Source organism: Siphateles boraxobius, unplaced genomic scaffold (genome assembly GCF_051911475.1).
Source record: "Siphateles boraxobius isolate OS27281-9 unplaced genomic scaffold, OSU_SipBor_1 7, whole genome shotgun sequence".
NCBI classification, from domain to species: Eukaryota; Metazoa; Chordata; class Actinopteri; order Cypriniformes; family Leuciscidae; genus Siphateles; species Siphateles boraxobius.
Window position 1 is genome coordinate 18306056 of NW_027509197.1, and position 14650 is coordinate 18320705.

The following is a 14650-nucleotide window of genomic DNA, read 5'->3' on the forward strand; positions in this document are numbered from 1 at the left end:
AAATCAATTAATCGCACGATTAAAAAAATTAGGTCGATAATTTTTCCGGCCGCGATAATTGCCATTTGCATGCTTTGTTCTCCTCGTCTCCTCTCTACCAAAGAGACTGGATGACAACTCGGTTTATCACATAACCGACATATTTTACGTGAATACTCTCCAAAACGGACATTTAAACATAATGTTGTGTGTATTTGTCCATTCAGACGCGAAACAGAGCTCAATTCATTACTCGTACCCTATACGCGCTGGCTCTATGGCTGCACGCTTCGGGTCGGCTGCGCACAGAAAGATGAGACATGATACAATATGAGAAATTTATACAATACGAGACATTTCTTCTAACCTTTTATTTTGGTATAGAATAATATACCAGTTCGGCGTTCCTCTTTCGGCTGTTGTTGCAGCCAACTGCACAACATGTTGCAGGCATTACTGAGACCGTCGGTCGTCAAGATGGCGGCGTAAAGCTACAGTGACGTCATGTGAACCGAACGAATAGAGGCAGCGAAGTCAAACAAGTAAAAAAAAAGGAAGACAGTATTTGCAAAGGCTATGAACAAAAAGTCTTTGGATAAATCAAGAAATCATACGAGAGTCAATATCGGCGTGGCTTTCCAGTGGTGGCGACAACTGAGGGATCTCAAGGGGCTGAAAAGTGACTCCATGATGGCTTTATTTCTGCTGGACAGGTAATCTTGCTGTTTTCATTTTGATGGCATTTATTTTTTCATGAAGCATGTATCACTAGCACACGTAGCTACCTAATATAGCTACCTAAGTTACGTAGCATAACTAACGTTACACTGGCTTAGCTATGACAGTGTAACTTTGGTGTCAACTGGTATAACGTTACTGTTAGTGAGCCAGGGTTGAGACGATAAATAAGCAATACGTAGGCCTATCTGCAGTTAAAAGCTGTTTTGTTTAATTTCGCCAAATCTAACTTTAGGTTAAAGGGTTAGTTCACCCAAAAATGAAAATTAAGTCATTAATTACTCACCCCCATCCTGTACCAACCCCGTAAGACCTTCGTTCATCTTCGGACGAGAGTTCAAGAGATTTCCACGACGCATGCGCGAGAACTGAGAAGAGGACGTTCTTCTTCTAATACTTCTTGTTCAGTTCTCGCGCATGTGTCGTGGAAATCTCTTGAACTCTCGTCTCAGGCCCACAAGGAAGAAAAGGAATAGTCGAATAAAGTCGTTATTTATGGGGTTTTTTTCGGAAAAAAAGTAGTCTCGTCGCTTGATAAACTTATAGTTGAGCCACTGTAGGCACATGGAATATTTAAACATGTTCTTTAATGACTTTCTGGGCCGTCAAGTTTCATTCCCTTAGGCAGCCTATGTAGCAGTGATGCACCTCTCAGATTTAATCAAAAATATCTTCATTTGTGTTCCGAAGATGAACGAAGGTCTTACAGGGTTGGTACAGCATGGGGGTGAGTAATTAATGACTTAATTTTCATTTTTGGGTGAACTAACCCCTAAAAAGTTTAGGGGATCTGTTTTTATACCTAGCTTTACCCTCTGCCTAAACTTTGTTCCTATGTTCACCGTGAATTCTACCTGCTCTGTTTTTTCACGTTTGGTTTGTTATATGCTCTACATATGTTTACCTATGTCTTTATGTTGTATCTGTATGTGTTATACAATATATGTTGTGTGTGTGTTATATTATCTTGTGTCTGCAATGCAGTTGTGAGAATGTGTTTGAGTGTATGTTACTCGGTTTATCTGTAAACAATACATTTAAAAAATGTGGTGATTTAACTGTTATGGTGATTTGCTTGTTTTTATAGTTATGAGAAAGACATATCAACGTCCACGCCATCGAAAAGTGGTTTCTTCCAGCTGAGCGTAGCCCGGGATCGCGCGGTCATGTGTTTTGGGGGCGTGGCTTTGGAAGGAGCCGAGAAGGGTGGGGGTGGGAGTTAATGGAATAATGAGCTGTGTTTATTGCAGGCCTGAGAGGACTAGACACTTGATTTTTATCATTTCTTTTCCAGATTACTTACATTTTAATTATGCATTGATATATAAAGACAGACAGAAAAAAGTATTTTTGGGGAATTCTACCTACCCTGCCTTTAAGTTAAATTCACGGGTAGAATATATGCAACATATGTATCTAATTATTGAAATTTGTGAGATCTCGAACTAAAACTCCCAGAGTTATTCATTAGTAGACAATGTGACTTGAGCTCCAAATCTGAGACCATCAAAAGTAGGACTACATAATCTGTTATCTATGTTTGAGGTAATGCATTTTTCATGTGGAATGCTAGCCTAGTTTATTCCCCTTGGTATCTTTTACTTGTGACTGCTAAACTGTAAATTAACTCCTTTTCCCGCCATTGACGGAATTTGACCCCTTTCCATGTTTTTTCAATTTTATTCGGTAGGGGACGCTATGACATCATCTTAAAGAGTACTGAACCTTTTGAATATAACACAGGCCAAGAAGCTGATCAAAAAGCGATGATATCCACCTGTTTTTAGCGAATTTACCCATGATTCATGGCGGGTTTGAACCGGAAGCCGGTTATCCTTTTCCGGTTCGAAGCTTTATGAAGAGTAAGCGCCGCTTGCACCGAACGCCCACAGTGATGTGCTGGTTAGAAAATATGTGAAATAAGTAGGGCTGGCCCTGCCCGTGCACGACTGAAGTTGGGTTGGAAGTTATGTATACTATATGGGAGAGAATGCTAAACCATAATGAGCGTTTTCGTAATATATTGCCTATTCTGCATCTCAACGAACGCATTTAGCTTGCCACAAAAAAACCCGGCAAAAGTAATGATTATGCATTAAACATTTGAATTGTTTATTAATAACTAGTGTTTTATGTAAGTGTCGACTGCAAAGATAAATTTGATGATACTGACTCGCCATCTTCGCAGAAGTGAATGCGCATATAGAGCGAAATGCACACTTCATACGAATTAACCTATAGGCTACATAAGCAGAGCCGCCCATTTCTGCTCGTTTTAATTATTTTGTTTAAAAGTACACATTTCAAGCTTTCTATAGATATACTTATCATGTATGTGAGGCAAGTAACTTATACGCTGAGTTTCGTTGATTAATAAGACGCTCCAGTTCACGCGCCCGCGCCTCCATGTCCTGTATATCTACTATTTGTGCTTCTTATTTATTATTCCAGGCAATTTGTTGATAAAACATTTATAAAAATAAAGAGATACAATTTATACTAAACGAAATTCACTTTAAAGAAAGGCTTTCTACAAAACAAAACTTGATAAGTGGTCAAAATCATGTCTGAGCCATTCCAAATGTTTTCCGATATATTGGGCATCTTAAGATCATATCTGACTCATCTTATGCGGTTCCCTTTTCGTATAATCAACATAGATGAAATCATTTTTTTAAACTCATTATATTGTGAAACTTAAATATAAAACGTATGTTTAGTTTTTTTTTTTTTTTTTTTACTTAAGCGTCACACTGCTCCGCTGTGCTCTGGTGTGTAGCCTATAGCCTTTACATGCATGTGTGCGTGATGTGATGGAGGGGTGAGATTCCCGAATATTAATTGCATAATACCCAGCGATCTTCGAATATTATTTTTGCTTGAAATGCCCATCCCTACTGGTAACGTATTACACCTTTTTCGTTGGATGCTTCAGTTTTAGCGCAGCTAACCAAAAACGTCTACTCTCTGGTATTGAATGTAGCTGATACGAACCGGACATAGGCATTCTCTCCTTTTTATCTTATGCTCAAAGCACCCAGTTTATAAACATTTTTTTTTATCTTTTTTGAATTGTTAAAACAACCTACAACAGCACATGTAGAGCCTGAACTCATTCTCTCACTGCTAATACAGTACGAACCGGAAGTAGGCAACCGGAGTCGTCGTCATGGCGGCGCGCATTGTTTAGAGCAGAATAAAGTGGATAATATGGGAAAGAACCATGGAAAGAACGCCATCATCAACATTAAACAGCATATAAATCACAACTGCCGAATGTTATTGAAGGGAAGTTTGACCCGGGACGAGTAGGACTGTACAGCTTTAGGGGGTGTTGAGGGACTCGATTTACTCCATCTATAATGTTTTGATCATAGTTGTGAATCTCATCCAGACGTAGTCTATGACAAAAATGTGATTTTCTCAGGTTTTTGCTCAATTATCTTTTTATTTTTTAATTAAATTTGCCCACGTTCAATGTTGATTGAAAAAAATAATGCATAATTTATTTTATTATTATTATTATTATTTTTAAATCGAGTCTGTTCTCTCCTTTGACTCATTGCATTTTCAGATATTCATTCAAAATGTTCTGGCGGCCATGAAACTTGTCAAAATGATAAAAAAAATGCTGGCGGTGGCTGGCAATTTTTTTCATAAACGCTGGCGGGGAAAATTAGGAATGCACGGTGTATCTTGATGGTCAGAGCTCTTTTATTTCTGAAATTCAACTCCCATGTGAATTTGCAATCCTATTGGGATTTAGTTACTTTGATGTTATATTTTTGCATCTTAAATTTACTTTGGCTTAAAGTAAAAAAAAAACTAAAAAAAACTGCAATTATGAAATTAGTAACTGATGGTAAACAAACATTTCCATCAGAAACGAAGAAATAAATCGATGGCAGAGGGGGGAAAAATGACAGCAGACGCTGTGAAGTGCAAAAAAACCCTGATGTAATAAAATTTTATTTACAGATATGTACAAAAGTCTCGTCCCTCTTCCTTAAGTGTCAGCGGACCCTCCTAACGGTCCTCAAATATTCCAACCATAAAGGAGGAGGGGGGTGTGTGGAGTCATGTTAATATACATTTGTATGATTTTGCCAAGTGTGTGTGTTCATAATTTGAGAAGTTGCAGATTGCATGGATCTTCTCAAGACATCTCAGCTGGATTCAGAACCCGACCTATAAACAGCAACGAACCTGTGGAATAAAAGCCCACAAATCAATGTTCAAAACGGTAAGATTTGTTATGAAAGAAATTAATACTTTTATTCATCAAGGACTCATTAAACTAAAAACATTTACAATGTTACAAATATAAATTCTGTTATACTATTAATCGAAGAATGTGGGGAAAAAATATTATAAATTATTTTTAAAAAGCAATGTTTATTGAGCTCTAAATTCGCATAAGAATGATTTCAGAAGGATCATGTGACACTGAAGACTGGAGTTGAAAATTTAGCTTAGCCATCACATTTAAATTTAATGTACTAAATTACATTTTAAAATATATTCAAATAGAAATGTATTTTAAATTATAATAGTTCCACAATATTATTGTTTTTTACTGTATTTTTTATTGAATATGAAAAAAAAAGCCATGAATACTAATTACAGTTTCTAGTATTTACCTGTATTGATCTGTCGCAAGATAAAGAGAAATGGTCGATCTGCTTTAAAAACTGCTGAACGGGATCTTTTCAGTAGCACCATCGCTAAAAAGAAAGATGGAGAAAGAAAGTTCTGTCATTGTTTCCCAGTGGATTCACAGCTTGATCAGACTGTTCAACTATATCCCATCTGTTGACTACAACTGATTCTCAAGCAGGTACACACACACTCATCTCAGGGAGTAGCTTTGTTGAGTATATAAAACAGACCTTACATCTTAAAGTAAAAAAAATCAGGTCTGTCAATAAATTACAATCATCTCTGTCCTCTTGTAAAAGATAAACAAGGAAAATTCACCCTATTTTCTAAATGGATGTCATTGATCTCACGGTGTATGACTTTGGAATTTTTCATCAAAATGTCACAACTCAATCTTCAGGGGAAACAAAATACTCCTCTAAATATTTAGTGCAGTAAAACCATAGAAGCAAGTCCCTGTCATACATTTTTTCACCCAATAATCCGTTACTCTTGGATGTACATCACAATACAGAAGAAAAGATCTGCCACTACTTCCAATCCACTTTATCGTGACTTTCCAGGTGTAACATGACTTCTATTAGAAACCGCAATGTCTCCAGTTCTCTAATATGATGCTGGCATGTAACCGTAGGATCGGATCAGTCTTCATTAACAAACAAACAGTACTTGATATCTAGAGGTATTCCGAAACATTTCTAATATTTTTAATTCCTTACTAATCCTTTTCAGCAAGCAAAATATCACATACCTGTTGCTGAAGCTGCTTTTGTCCCTTCCTCTGTCACCTCTATTCTTGCCTCATGGAAAGCCTCTGATACAAAAAGCCCTTCCCCATCTGTAGACATATTACACATGTTTAATCTTCACAGAGTGAGAAAAACTTGGAATCACTGAGTTCAACTGAAGATAATATCTGTGATGTTCTCCGCATCTGTGATTGGTTTAAACTGTTTTCAGTCCCCCTATTCTACCTGAGATGCCCCTAAAATCAGCAGCTGAGGGACTGAAGACATCAGAGATACCGAGAGATTGAAGGACAGGCTTCAGATTGAACCTGCTCTGCATCTTAAACCTGAAATACAGACAAGACCTGGATATAAATAATATTATTTATCTTGAATCCCAACTGCATCAAATATTTGTTAACGTTACCTGGGCAGAAATATATCCATCTTAGTGCGCCTCAATCCAGTATCCCACAGCCCCACAGCTCGGGCCGTGAGCTGCTTTTCCAGCTGTGACAGAGGGGTTTTCCGGTCACCAGGTAACGCCACCAGTAGCCTGAGGGAGCGATCCAGGTATGGCAGCTCCAGCACAGAGTATTCCTGCTCTGAAGGCAGTCGGAAATGCCCTGAGACAGGTGGACAGATAAAGCTAGGGAACTTTCTTTAAAAAAAAGAAATAAACCTATAATATAATTCTGATAGGCTTCCATCTAACTGTTTGTTTTGTTCCTTTCCCTTACCAAAATTGACTTCGGTTGACTGGTACATCATGGGCACTTTGACTGTGCTGCCGTCTGAGAGGGTGAAGGGCAGGTTCTGAGTCTCAGTGAAGAGAAATTGTTTCTGCCAGGCACCATGGAACACCACCGTGCTCAGAAGAGCAATGTGCAGCAAACTGTCTCGCCCGGAGGCCTCTTCCTGGGCCTCACCGGAACCAAGCTGCTCCGCTCTTGTCTGGAGATGGTCATCCGCTTTAGAAATCATAATAATTACATAACTTAAAAAACTACACTACTGTCATGTGTAATAAAACTATTTCAATGGAAATTAATATCTAGTTTTACATCATATTTACATAATTATATTAGAAAGTCAATTTAATGATTAATGATAATTAATCATTTAAATTATAATTAAATATTTAATTTGACATCACATATATTTACATAATTATATTTTTAAAGTCATAATTATTATTGAAAATATAATCACTTAAATTCAAATAAAAATTTACTTTTACATCAAATACATTTACATTAATTCATACTTATATTTAAATTCAAATCAGTGTTAATTTTACATAATTTATTTCTACATTATTATATTTTGAAATCATAATTATATTTTAGTTCTAATCAAAATCAAATTTGACATACTATATTGCATAATACTTATATTTAAACTCTAATCGATATTTACCTTTACATAATACATATTTACAAAATTATAATTGAAAGTCATAATTGTATCTATCTTCAAATCAATATTTAATTTTATGTACTATATTAATTTACATAATTATATTTGTATATATACTTATATTTAAATTCAAATCAATATTTAATATGACAATGTATATTTCTATAATTATATATTTTTAAGTCGTAATTGTATTTAAATTCAAATCAGTATTTAATTTTGCATAATATATATTTACAAAACTATATAATTATAGCAATATATATATATATATATTTTTTTTTTTTTTTTTTTTTTCATTTACAAAGATCCTAAATCTTTTTATATGCCTTATTTATCACTTAAAGACATTTTAAATATAAATCATGATGATCCTAGTGGTTTTAGGGTCACGGCACTCACCTTTTCTCTGGTGACGTGCCCATTGCTGTAGCCGACTATGAGTGTAGTTGGGATTACTGAAGTTTACACTCAGTAGACTACTGTTACCCCATCCCAAGGCATGCTTGGTAAATTCTGGCAGGAGTTTCACACCACTCTGGACAAATAAGGCATTGGCAAGCTGAAGGCGCACCCCATCACTGGAATTACCCAGGTCTCCTTGTGGCCGAGACAACATGTCCTGTACACGAGCATCTACGAGAAGATCATTGTATCATCATACGTTTCCTCTTCAAGTATTGGACAAAGGTAGGCAGGTTGTCAGGCATTGCTGATTTAGATTTTGCACTAATTGTTTGGGACACCAACATGCAGATTACAAGTGTGTTGCTAGTTTACACTTACCATTGACATCATATCCCAGAGTTCCCTCAAGCTGTGCTAAAGTGTTGCCCCTGGCACCTAGTTGCAGAAGTCCCAGACACAATGAGACGCTGGCTGGAGACACGATCAGGTTGGAGTTGTTCTCTGTCTCTGTGAGCGTTTGGTAGAGACTGACACCAAATTGAGTGTGTAGATCATTGAGGCTGTTGCCCAAGCTTCTGTTGCCATGGCAGCGCTCCAACAGCCACAGACAGACCAATAGGGAAATCACAGACAGCTGATGCATGATCAACAGGTCAAAATCTGCAAACATAAAACCAACAGGATCACTGTACAAAAAAAAAGTTGCCACCTTAAATTTTTAAGTACAATCAACTTGGATGTTTAAGTAATATCAACTTAAATTGCATTAAACTTACTTTAAAAAGATGAGTTGAATCTTGCATAACTTATACTTTTTTTTAAATTGTTTAACCATGTAAAAACATGTTGTTATAACTTATTGATCATATAATTGTTTTACAGTGAAGGCATTTTACAGGACAACCAAAGAATGCACGATAGATCATGTATTCAGTAACATACACTGGACAAAGTTACAAATCTATTTTATATAAATTGTTGTAAACCTTGATTCAGGGCAAATCATATTGTGAGCATAAAACCAGTTAAAAAAAAGTTACCAAACAGCAAAATGTATAATTTGTTGAAATAATTTGGTATATTTCAGTCTGGTTGTTAGCTGAAAGAGCTGTTCAATGATTTTTCAAGTGTTTTTTTTAATTTTTATATTAGGCCTATGATGATGATTGATTAATGAAAAATAAATTTCTACTATCACCCACTTTTCAGTAGCAGTTTGGTTAATCTTACATTCTGCAATATTTTACTCACCCTCATGCCATTCCAAAACATGACTTTCTTCTGCAGATCACAAAAGAAGATATTTTGAAGAATGTTGGTTTTTGTGACCATTGATTTGTATGGAGAAAAGGATACCAAGACATTTCTCAAAATATCTTCTATGTTTATCTGATATCAGGTTTGGAACAAAATGAGGGTGAGTAAATTATGGAAATTGGCATATTTGGGTGAACTTTAACTATAAGTCCCTTTAAGTCCAGTGCATTCATATTAATTAAAACACACACACACAAAAATATGCAGAGCATCAACTACAATACAGAAATTGTTCAATTAAACATATGAACAGAAATCTTTATTACATTTAAATAGATTGATTTATCAAAATCTATTTAATTAAAAGTAAAGTATATAGCCTAGGCCTAACTGAATTAAAATATTTAATACAACTTCTTACATGCCGGCTCGTCGTCTGTGGATTCCTTGAGTTGAGTGTCAGATGCTGATGTTCAGTTCCACTGTCACTGTCACACATGCGCTTTGCTTTAAGTGAAGGAAGACGTGCGTACGCCTTGATCCTCCACGCCAGGACAACTGATTGAAAGAGTTGTCGATCATGAGACCTTGTTTAAAGGGAGAGCTCCGTGTTTGTGGTATCTGGCGGCGATGTCCGTACCACTCGGTCAGAATTCCTGCCTCCCGCCCGGCACTATAAGGAGCCAGGCAGAGGGAGGCATGCGCCCGACCAGCAAATCCGCACTCGAAAAGAAGGCGCGCGCGCGCGCACATATAATAGAGAGAGAAAGTCATTACAAAAGCAGCTTATTCTTTTGATGGACTGACAAACCCCATCCCAGCTGCACAGGAACACATGGCAAACATGCTGCATCAGCATTTTTGCATGAGATGCTATTTAATATTCTCAGTAGCCTAATGCACGCTGTGACGTTTACTGTTAACCTCTGCAAGTGCTTGGCCATTTGTTTTTAAACACTTCGGTAACACTTTATTTTAATGTGTCCTTGGTAGGCTACGTATTTACTATAGCCTACTATTATTAGGCATAATTATACGGAGCACCTAAAGGGACGTGTTGGTGGAAAAAATAGGATGGGAGAATTTTTTTTTTTTCAAATCTTTTGCGTTCCCTCGTAAACATATTTGCGTTCCCACGCAAAACTTTTGCGTTCCATCGCAAAGTTATTTGCGTTCCCATGCAAAACTTTTGCGTTCGCTCGTAGATATTTGCGTTCCCAAGCAAAACATGTTGGGAGCTCGGACAGACACTTCCCTATTTAATGTCCCGTTGGCAGTGCTTCAGAGATCCGTACGTTAATGGAGCGTTTCATGGTGTTTGAACTTGGTTGGACTCAAATAAAGAACTGCGGTCAGAGCTTAAAGGAGAACTCCGGGCAATTTTTAAGTTAATCTTGATCGTTAGACCTTTGTGAGTACTGACTATAGAAAAAAAAACGAACCGGATTGGTGCTTGCTACGCGGAGCTGCGACCGCGAATGCCCAGAGCTCCCACCCAGCTAAAACGGCAGCTATGGGGGCATGGACATAAAGAGCGTTTTTGAGCCTCTTAACAGACACAAAATGCAATTAAAATGTCTGTCCAACATGAACAGGGACCCTACATGTGAACAAGATGCGTTTAGCAACTTAGCCATTGTTTCAACTCACCTAAATAGTCTTTTAGACGGCAAGCTGTAGTCTCGCGCTGCAGTCCCGTGCTGTAGCCGGAAAAGGTAAACAATGTCCAGGTGGGAGGAGCGTTGATCATGTGCGACGAGTTAAGATCAGAGTTGCTTACAAGTGAAGAAGAAATGGTTCGTGTTTGTGCCTTTCCGAATTGTGGCAACAGAATGCGAAAATATAAGAGCTTAAATTTTCATCGTCTTCCTTTTCATGACCTCGAGATTCTGCAGTTGTGGCTAGTACTTCAACTTGATGTGCAAACTCCCGTAGAAGTACTACGCGCTAAAGATTACTGCATTTGCAGCGAATACAATTACAATACAATTACAATTCAAGTCGAAGAAGCTAGTGAAATAATTAAAGCTTTGTAAATAAGACTACAAAAACATTCATGCACATCTCTCCTCATGCCGTGTGTGCCCAAATGGAAGGATAAATAAATGTTACATACCTCCACAGTGGTTGCACCCGTCTTCGTACATGGAATGGCATTTTTCTTCAAACGGCCCCGCTGTGTTGCGTAGTCATCCTTGTCAAAGTGTTTGCTGCAAATGCGGTAATCTTTAGAGCGTAGTACTTCTACGGGAGTTTGCACATCAAGTTGAAGTACAACTAGCCACAACTGCAGAATCTCGAGGTCATGAAAAGGAAGACGATGAAAATTTAAGCTCTTATATTTTCGCATTCTGTTGCCACAATTCGGAAAGGCAAAAACACGAACCATTTCTTCTTCACTTGTAAGCAACTCTGATCATAACTCGTCGCACATGATCAACGCTCCTCCCACCTGGACATTGTTTACCTTTTCCGGCTACAGCACGGGACTGCAGCGCGAGACTACAGCTTTCCATCTAAAAGACTATTTAGGTGAGTTGAAACAATGGCTAAGTTGCTAAACGCATCTTGTTAACATGTAGGGTCCCTGTTCATGTTGGACAGACATTTTAATTGCATTTTGTGTCTGTTAAGAGGCTCAAAAACGCTCTTTATGTCCATGCCCCCATAACTGCCATTTTAGCTGGGTGGGAGCTCTGGGCATTCGCGGTCGCAGCTCCGCGTAGCAAGCACCAATCCGGTTCGGTTTTTTTTCTATAGTCAGTACTCACAAAGGTCTAACGATCAAGATTAACTTAAAAATTGCCCGGAGTTCTCCTTTAAAGCAGCACTATGCAGGAATTCCGTTTTTGTCAAACAGCGACCCCTAGAGTCGCTGTAGAGTACTTGTATTTAACGTTACTGTCGTAACTCACGCAGAGCGTGACAGTCTATGATCTGCACTCACGGCCTCTCCACTTTATAATAATAAAGTAGCCTACCGTGTTAGGCTAACCTGAGCCTAAATGCCAGATGACATCAATAAAGTTACATCATGTACGTCGCATTATTTCATAACAATGTCCGTTATTATGATGTTGTTAGACATGCTTATTGCAATTTATCATAATAGTTTGCAAATTGCGCTCATTTACACTATTTACAACGTGGCTTATTTATGTCCTGATAATTATGTGAGATATTGACAACTGTTCTCATGATAATCGCAGGAATCAACTTTAACAGTGAAAGCCTGAGCGAGTAGGACTCTTGTCCGGTTCCTCGCGCTGTCAGATTCTCGTTACCTTTTTCTAGACTCTTCCGACCGCGCTTTCTTCGTTTTTTTCGCCATTCTGAAAACGCAGGTCCGATATTTACTCGTGTCTGAGTCTTTGCTCGGTCAGTCTGCCGTTTCCTCTTTCTCTGTTCCTCCGACAATGCTTTCCTAGCTTTCTGCTTCTTATATGCCAGTTTAGCCATGACGATAGTTGTTCTTATAGCTTGCCGGGTCTGGGTGGGGGCGTGTATGCGTGTAATGTGTGCAGTGCCGTAAAGCAATTCGTTACATCGCGAGAGCTGAAATCACGCGATACTTCCTGACGCTGAGGCCGGCGGTCCGCCGGTCCAAAGTTGCAAGTGCGGTTTTTCCACTAACAGGCACCAGAGGGGGGCGAGACGACCACCATTCAACCCGAAAAGAGTCATGTAACCATTCCGATAACTCTGAAGCTGTTCAGTTACTCTAAAAAAACTGCATAGTTCTGCTTTAACTCAAGGAGTTCAGTGAAGTTGGCAATATTCACATAGGCTATTCGAAGCTCCCGGATATCCGTGAGCTAAACGTTGTTAAAACACAAACGACACCTATTTACAATCACAGTAACCAACAAGCTACAACCCAATTTTCCTCAAAACAAGCTTTATAATAGGCCTATAAATGTGTCTCTAAATAGCCGATTGAGAGACAAGTCAGAATACTGGGCCGTTTCTATTATGTTAGCTGCATACGTTACCAATATAATTTGTGTAAAGAATACGCCTACTTATTTTTTATGTGCAATTATTTCCCAAACTAATTATAACCAACATTAGAGCAGTGATGTGTGAACTAAATTTGTTCCAGGGAAGTTATTGAATCTTTTATGACCAAAATATGACCAGTGGGACACCATTGATGTGTAAACTGAACTGGGTGGCACCGTGGCACTATTGTAACATTGAAGTTAATGACTATTTTTGTAATCACGTTTTTTGGGTTATATTGCACTTTGCAGATGGTCCCTTCGCACTTGTCTCTCTCAGCCGCCTGCTCATAGCCTAGGCTATATTATAAAGCTCGTTTTGAGGGAAATTTGTTTGTAGCTCTATGTTGCTTTGATTGTAAAGATTTGTGTTTTAACAACGTTTAGTTCACGAGTTATTGATCCAAGAAGTTCGAATCTGTGACTCCACCTTGAGTTAAGCACTGACCGCATTTCTTTATAGGCTATTTGAGTCCAAGTTCAAACACAAGTGCTCCATTTACGTACGGATCTCTAAAGCACTGCCAGCAGACATTAAATAGGAATGGTTTTTAAATAGGTTTCTCGGGGGAACGCAAACGTTTTGCGAGGGAAAAAAATTCCACCACCACGTCCCTTTCGGGGCTCCGTATTATTACATGCTACCTCTAAACAAAACCCTCATCCTACCCTAACCCTATAGGCTAGTAGTAGGCTACATAGGCTAATTATAGTTAAATAATATTACTCAGTAGGCCTACTTAAATGTGTAATTGCACTTCAACAGGGATACATTAAAATAAAGTGTAACCAACATTTCTTCTTTTTTTTGTGATTGTTTGGGGTTGGTAAGACTTTTTTATGTTTTTGAAATGTTATGCTCACCAAGTGTGCGTTTATTGGATCAAAAATATTTTTTTGAAAAATGTATTATCACAATTGAAAACGCTTGTGCTTCTTAATATCCTTGTGGTAACTGAGATACATATTCTTTCAGGATTCTTTGATGGATAAAGTTCAAAAGAAATTTATTTGAACAATGTAAAAATCTTTACTGTCGCATTTTTTAAAAAATCAGTTTAATGCTAAATAGAAGTATTAATTTCTTTCAAGAGAAAATAAAATCTTACAGACCCACACTTTTGAACAGGGTCACTGTGAAACATTTAAAAGCAGTCCTGTTTGCTTTATAAAATTAAGAAACTGTTATTTAACTATTGTATTTTCACATTGTCAAAGTCAGTTCTAATTGGAGTTTCCATAAATGACACTAATGGATTTAAGACGCATTTTTCCCATGGTAAATTGCAACCGGGAAATGATTAGTAAGCATCAGGTATTTGGATCGTGCCCATCAGAAGGCATGTTAATTAGTAGAGCTAACTTGGCAGCAGTCAGTGGAGAAGACAGATTCTTTAATTCCAGTATTCTGTCCATGGAATTCAAATTTTTAAGATGGGAAATGATGATGGGAAAGTCACG

The 14650-nt window shown here is 37.8% G+C and overlaps 1 protein-coding gene across 3 annotated transcripts; it reads right to left on the reverse strand.

Moving 5' to 3' along the window:
* Positions 1-4657: 4657 nt before the first annotated feature.
* serpine3 (serpin peptidase inhibitor, clade E (nexin, plasminogen activator inhibitor type 1), member 3) lies at positions 4658-9837 on the reverse strand. Of its 3 annotated transcripts, XM_077216632.1 has the most exons (9): positions 9610-9837; positions 8310-8591; positions 7926-8159; positions 6845-7075; positions 6532-6730; positions 6351-6451; positions 6128-6214; positions 5358-5441; positions 4658-4923 (listed from the first exon to the last, which is right to left on the reverse strand). In XM_077216632.1, exons 2-9 carry the CDS (start codon positions 8572-8574, stop codon positions 4874-4876), a joined length of 1251 nt encoding a protein of 416 aa, XP_077072747.1. In that variant the 5' UTR covers positions 8575-8591; positions 9610-9837; the 3' UTR covers positions 4658-4873. The 3 variants fall into 3 exon arrangements, with proteins under 3 accessions (XP_077072747.1, XP_077072745.1, XP_077072746.1); XM_077216630.1 differs by lacking the exon at positions 9610-9837 and having other exon boundaries at positions 8310-8622; XM_077216631.1 differs by lacking the exon at positions 9610-9837 and having other exon boundaries at positions 4669-4923; positions 6532-6709; positions 8310-8625.
* Positions 9838-14650: the final 4813 nt, after the last annotated feature.

Coding starts and splice junctions, on each gene's coding strand:
- serpine3 (XM_077216630.1), bottom strand. CDS start 8,601: ATGTTTGCAGATTTTGACCTGTTGATCATGCATCAGCTGTCTGTGATT. Junction 7,076..7,925: donor GGCACGTCACCAGAGAAAAG/GTGAGTGCCGTG, acceptor TGATTTCTAAAG/CGGATGACCATCTCCAGACA. Junction 5,442..6,127: donor AAAAGCAGCTTCAGCAACAG/GTATGTGATATT, acceptor CTTTCTTTTTAG/CGATGGTGCTACTGAAAAGA.